The sequence below is a fragment of the Castor canadensis genome, chromosome 1, assembly GCF_047511655.1.
Source record: "Castor canadensis chromosome 1, mCasCan1.hap1v2, whole genome shotgun sequence".
In the NCBI taxonomy this organism is placed as follows: Eukaryota; Metazoa; Chordata; class Mammalia; order Rodentia; family Castoridae; genus Castor; species Castor canadensis.
In genome coordinates this window covers 134,674,620-134,681,122 of record NC_133386.1, presented here as the reverse complement: position 1 = coordinate 134,681,122, position 6,503 = coordinate 134,674,620, and the positions used below count along the sequence as shown (strand labels likewise).

Below are 6,503 nucleotides of genomic sequence, written 5' to 3'. Positions count from 1 at the left end.
TATAAGACTTATAAACCAAAATGTCATATTTAAAAGAAATTGCTTTAAATCTCTATGGCTTCAAATATTTAGTCAGCATGCTTGGCAAAACCTTCCTGAACAAACATGGAGAATTACAATTATTGCTGTTTAAGAGAGCAATAAACTTTTAAGAGAAACCTAACATCATACCTGGCATTTAATCATAGTTCTGGGTGTTACATACATGTTATCATTCTCAAATTCTGTTATTAATTTTATACAAAGTGTGTACTGAACTGATGCCAAAAATTGTACTTGTATTGTGCTGGTGTTTTTTCTAATCACTCTTAATTAAATAAAAATATGTTGACTTCATCATATATATCAACATTTTTATTATTTCCACTCAGTTCTTACCTCACCTACAAAAAATGTTTTCTCTCAACCTCCCTTTAGCTTCTATTCACATCACTGTTTCCCATGGCAATTTTTTTTTATTCTTTTATTCACTTGTGTATACATTGGTCATTTCTCCCTCCTCCCTCCTCCCCCACCCTCTGCCCCTCCTCCCCCTCCTCACTTCCAGGCAGAACCTGTTCTGGCCTTATTTCTAATTTTGTTGAAGAAAAGACATAAGCATAATAAGGAAGCCAAAGCAGTTTTGCTAGTTGAGTTAAGGCTATCTATATAGAGAGATTCCAGGCATTGCTTTCATGTATAAATACGTTATAACCCATGTTGATTCATCTCTAACTGATCTTTACACTGGTCCCTGATCCCCCTCTCATGTTAACCTCTGTTGCTTTAAGGTTTCTATATTAGTTCCTCCGGAGTGGGGACATCAAACGCTTTCATGTTTTGGGTTTTCTACATATTCCTGTATCTCCCGTATGTGTTCTCTCCTTGTCACTGTATCTTAAAATAAAATTTCTTCTGCTCCAGTCTCTCTTTATTCTTGTCTCAAACTACATGTATATTTGAATCATAGTTCCCCAGTTCTTGGGATTTTTAATTCTATCTTCTTTTTTTAATCTATTCAACTTATATTTCTTTGTCTTTAAGTTTAAAGATTCTTTTCTCATCTGTATTACTTTACTTTGAGACTCAGAAGTAATTGTCAAAACAATCATGAGTTTGAACATGTGTGTTTATTTCTAGGGCTTTTTAGACACTTTCTTAGCATTTCAACTTCTGAAAAAATTTCACACATAAGCATGTATGGTGTTCAACTTCTCTATTAGAATTTCTAATCCAATACCTGCCAAAGCTCTTTTGCAAAGACCTCCAAGAAACACCTGCATTTGAACATCTTGGTATTGTTATTCTTTCTCATGAGCAATTGGTAGAGACTTGCAGAGAATATCTTGGGAGTAAATATAAACCTTTTCATTCCAGGTTTCTTTTTCCTATAGTCACACTTGGTTTAGTTTAACAATGCTTTGATAGTTAGATGATTTTTCACTTCTTCCTTGCATAGTGTTACACTTTATTCTACCATTTGCTAAAAGTCAAATAGCTAAGTGTCCAATCTCCTATTTGAGGAACTTGCCCTCATTTGGGATTGATATTACTGTGAGGTTTGCAACATTACATCTCTGATAAATTCATTATCTGGTAAATATATTATTTGGTAAGTTATCTGTTAAATTGCCACAGTAGAAATAATATCATTTTCAACTTTCTGCCTCCTATGCTGCAGTGGAATGATATATAGGTTTTTAAATCCTAGCCAGGGCTACAACTTCAATTATCTCCTTCCCTGATCAATGTACACTCCATGGTGCAACTTCTACTGGGTACTACTTCTGCTCCTTGGTAATATAATGGAATCTCAGTATCACTGTAGATTTTCTGCTCATTTGCAATTTTCTTGTCCTCTTCTTCCTCCTCCTCCTTATCTTTCTCTTATTCTTTCTCTTCTTTCTCTTTCTTACTCCTCTTCATAACTTTATATTCACTCAAGCCCCAAATCTGTAAATTTCATATTTCTTAACCAAAATACTTTTCAGTTGAATTGAAATCACTTTTCAAATAGTTCTCAAATATGCTTCTCTTTTTCTTTTTGCAGTCATTGACTTAATTATACCTTCAATACTTCAAAAAGTATGTCTAGAAGCTAAATAAGGGAGTTGAAAAATATTGTTTTTATCACATGTATCAAAGTACTTAAACACAAGAATTTCATAGCTAAGATAATTAAGCTTGATGCTGCTGTCACTGATAGAAGCTATGGGCCCTTTAATGAATTATTTAGGTTTACAAGCCACTATTTTTTAATTTTTCATAACATATCATATTACAGCATCCTTTTCAGTACCTATGATGATTGCATGAATTAACATAAGTTATACGTACATATTTTCAGTGCTTAATAATCTGTATATGTGGCTAACATTTGTTATTAATCAAAAATTATTCATTGAATTCCTGCTCATTGAATAAATAATTTCTCAGTAAAACTTACCTTCTAGGTAATAAGTTATATGCTATATACAATCATGAGAGCACGCACACAGTGCCAGTTGTTATGCAGTTACCGAATCAGTATAGTAACAGATTTTAGCCAGCAATCCTATGTTATGATAATAATCACAGTGTCCATAACAAATGACAGTGGTTGGAGCCATAACCTTAACTTCATGAGACTAAGGGAAGTACAGCATTTTTCTTTGAGGGTAAGGCAAGAGCTAAAATACAAAGCACAAACAATTATTAACTTCTGATTTAGATGTAACTTTTTATTTTATTGACTGAACAAAGATCATGAAAAAATTTCTACCACTTGACTTCTATTATACTAGAATAAAAAGAGGGGCAATGAAAGTTCCAAGAAGATTAACTTAACATCAGTTCTTAATGAAATTCCTGAATGGCCTACTAGTGCATCCCTTGCTCCTGTGTTCAGTTCTTCCTCTCTCAGAGAATGGTTAATACTGTGAAACATAGCAAAGGAAACAAGCTTGCCTTAGCAATATTTGGAACCCTGATTTGAGTTGTATGAGTAAAAAATGAACAGCTCCTTGGAATCCTACATGCATTTGGTAAGATATGAGTGACTTTTAAAAAATATTTTGTAAGTAAATTGTTCCTTTCTTTCAAAAAATTATCTGCAAAATATCATAAACAAGAAAGTAAATTCTAAAATGTGTAGTTTTGAATAGTGTCATCTTTTATAGATAAAATCATACCCACATGTACTCAGAAACTGAGTCTCTATAAAAGCATGTATTTTCATTTTTTCTTTAAGAGGAAACTTAAAAATTTGTTTGTTGGACTAGATATTTGTACCTTCTTTCCATAATTTATTGGAATGTTCAGAAACTGAGGTGTGAAAATTTTTGACTTGTATCTTAAACTGATACTTCAGGTTGAAAATATTGAAAGAAAAATTATATTGAATACTGTGATCTAATAGGGCATTTCTGGTAAAGTAACAGGACATATGCTCCTGGAGGGAAGAAGGCATATTCATTGAAGAAAAGTGGACATCTATTTTGAATGTCTCTTCAAGTAAACACATCTTGAACAAAAATGAATAAAACAGAATAAATGAAGCAAAGCAGATGTGACTTGTGGTGAATCTTTTTTCACCACAAGTGAAAAGTGTAGTCCTTGCTAATTGACTGTAATTTGCAAAATGACGAAAATGCCTCAGTCATTTCTCATAGATAGAGAGCAAAGAGATGCCAAGGAACTGAACAAAAAACATAAAAAGTCCCAAAATTAGTCTATCTTTGGAGAACTAAGCACACCCATATACTTTAGGCAGTTGTTTCTGTCTTTTTCTTCTTGTGTGATCTAAAACATACTGTTTTCACTAATAAATCATAATTGTATAACATTTATGGAATACAATGTGAAGTTTTGACATATATAATGTGAAATGATTAAATCAAGTTAATTAACATACTTATCACATCTTTTAATAGTTTTAGTGATTATGTATTGGGAATTTATTTTATTAGTTATTTTTAAACATAAATTATTGACTGTAATCTACCTGCTGCACAATAGATCTCCAAGTGAGATCTAACTGAAACTTCATATGCTTTGACTGGCAATTTCTCAACTTTATTCCTGTGCCCTCAGGATTAGCAACAATTACTTTATTCTCTAATATGAATTCAACTTTGTTTTAGATCCCATATAAAAGGGAGCTTATGCAGATTTTTTTCCTGTGCCTAACTTTTAAATTTATTATACTGTCTTCTAGATTGTAACATGTCAGCCTAAATGGCAGCATTTCATTTTTTCAAATACTGACTACATTTCAACTGTACCTATTATTCACCACATTTTTTGCATTGTGCATCATTTGACATGTTGTTTTAATTTTCTTTGGATGTATTCCCAGCAAGGGGATAGCTGTGTCATATTAGTTCAATGTTTATTTTTCTTGAGAAATTCCAATACTGTTTTCTGTAACAGCTATATTTAACTTCAGCATAATTTCTAAGTTACACTATTATTATATTTTCAGATACTTAAGTATATTCTCAATGAGTATTACAACTCACTATCACTGTATTTAAGGAAGGTGAGAAGTAGATGTCGTCACATTCCATGATGTGTCAAAGCCAAGGATTTTAATGTTGGATTAAGCTACATAATGGTAAGTCAAATAGGAAAAATGCCATGTCCAAAAGCTTGTATGGATATTAATATAATGGTAAGGAGAGAAAATAAAATAACATTCAGGAGGTCCTTCACAGAGATTCAACAATGATGATGAACACAGTAATTTTGTTGAACTTACTACATGTGAAGTATAGATACAAAGTCTTTTCTACAACAGGTGAAAAACAAATTACACAATGAATAGCAACAATACATTTATATCAAGAAATATTGAATATGGATCTCTTTGAACATATTGATTAAGATATATGAAAATTTTATATACATTTTTGAATTTTTTATTGTGCTGGGTAAGGGTCACTGTGGCATTTACAAAATTACTTGCAATATCTCAAATATACCATAGTTAATTCACCCCCTCCACCATTTTCTCTTATTCCCTCCCCATTCCTGGAATAGTTTAAACAGATACCATTTTTCATTTACATTATACATAAAATCCTGCTTTTGAGAATTGATCAGTGTTTTATTTGGAAACATTCTAAAATACATTGCACTAATTAACTAAAAGCAAAGCTTTATCTTCTGGAGAAGTGTATGCAACATTATTTTTAGCTTTACCCTATTCTAAATCCATACTTTATTTATAAAACAATACCTTTCTACAAGTCTTTGGGCTGCTTCTTTTACATCTTTGCTCCTCAAACTGTAGATAATGGGGTTGAACATAGGAATCACAACTGTGTAAAATATGGACACTATCATGTCATGCTCTAAGGCATAGCTGGAACTTGGTCTCACATACATGAAGAGGATGGTTCCATGATAAATAGACACTCCAGTTAGGTGAGACCCACATGTAGAAAACACTTTTCTTCTGCCTTCAGCAGAATGCATCTTCATAATGGCCAACAGAATAAAACCATAGGAAACTAGGACAATCAGGATAGTGAGTATTTCAATAGAACCCACTAAGTAGAAAAGTAAAAGCTGGTTTATGCGAATGTCTGAACAAGAAATAGCAAGTAGTGGAGGGATATCACAGAATACATGCCTAATTTCATTGGATCCACAGAAGGACAGGCTAAACGTGGCCACTGTGTGTACAGTAGCGTGTAAAACGCCACCAACATAGGAGGCAATGATGAGTGGCACATAGACTCTGGGTGACATGCTCACTGAGTAGAGAAGAAGGTTGTAGATGGCTACATAGCGGTCATATGCCATTGCAGCCAAGAGAAATGATTCTGTGCTCCCAAAAGAAACGAAGAGAAGCATTTGTGCTACACATTCATAATATGATATGGATTTCTTATCTGCTAGGAAATTGACCAACATTTTTGGTGTGACAACTGTAGAATAACATGCATCCAAGAATGATAAAACACTCAGAAAATAGTACATAGGGTTGTGGAGCCAGGACTCCCCAATGACAAGAACAACCAGCCCCAAATTTCCTATCAAAGTGAAAAGATAGATTACAAGAAATAATAAAAATAATAAGACTTGTAGGTCAAAATCATCTGTGAAGCCCATCAGTATAAACATAGTGGCTTCAGTTATGTTCTTCAACCAAATCTTGTGTACATCCAGCTCTGATGACAATCTTTCCATCTCAGCTTTCACTTAGGAGTTCTAGCAGCAACTTTCTGTGTTAATGGAGTCCATCCAGTTATGTCCTCAGCTGTGTTTCATTGAATGACATGATGATTACATCAGTGGTAATGAGATGGGAAGTGAAAAGGTAGTTTGACCCAAACAGATGCATTTTGCTGTATAAGTCGAATTAAGAAATGATTTAATACATTTATTGTTTGCTTTTAAATGTTAAAATATTGCACCAACTTTGATAATTTTTATTACAATTTTGTTTTGTCAAATTTTTTTCACCCATTCTCATAGTACACTTCATCTCATCTTAAAACTCACAAAGATTAGTGAATACAGTGATGTTTAAATCCAAA

General features: G+C 32.9%; 1 protein-coding gene across 1 annotated transcript; it reads right to left on the bottom strand.

The window, feature by feature from the left end:
* Positions 1 to 5,071: 5,071 nt before the first annotated feature.
* LOC141420842 (olfactory receptor 5T9-like) lies at positions 5,072 to 6,153 on the bottom strand. The gene has a single exon (XM_074066208.1). It carries the CDS (start codon positions 6,151 to 6,153, stop codon positions 5,167 to 5,169), a length of 987 nt encoding a protein of 328 aa, XP_073922309.1. The 3' UTR covers positions 5,072 to 5,166.
* Between the last annotated feature and the right edge of the window lie 350 nt (positions 6,154 to 6,503).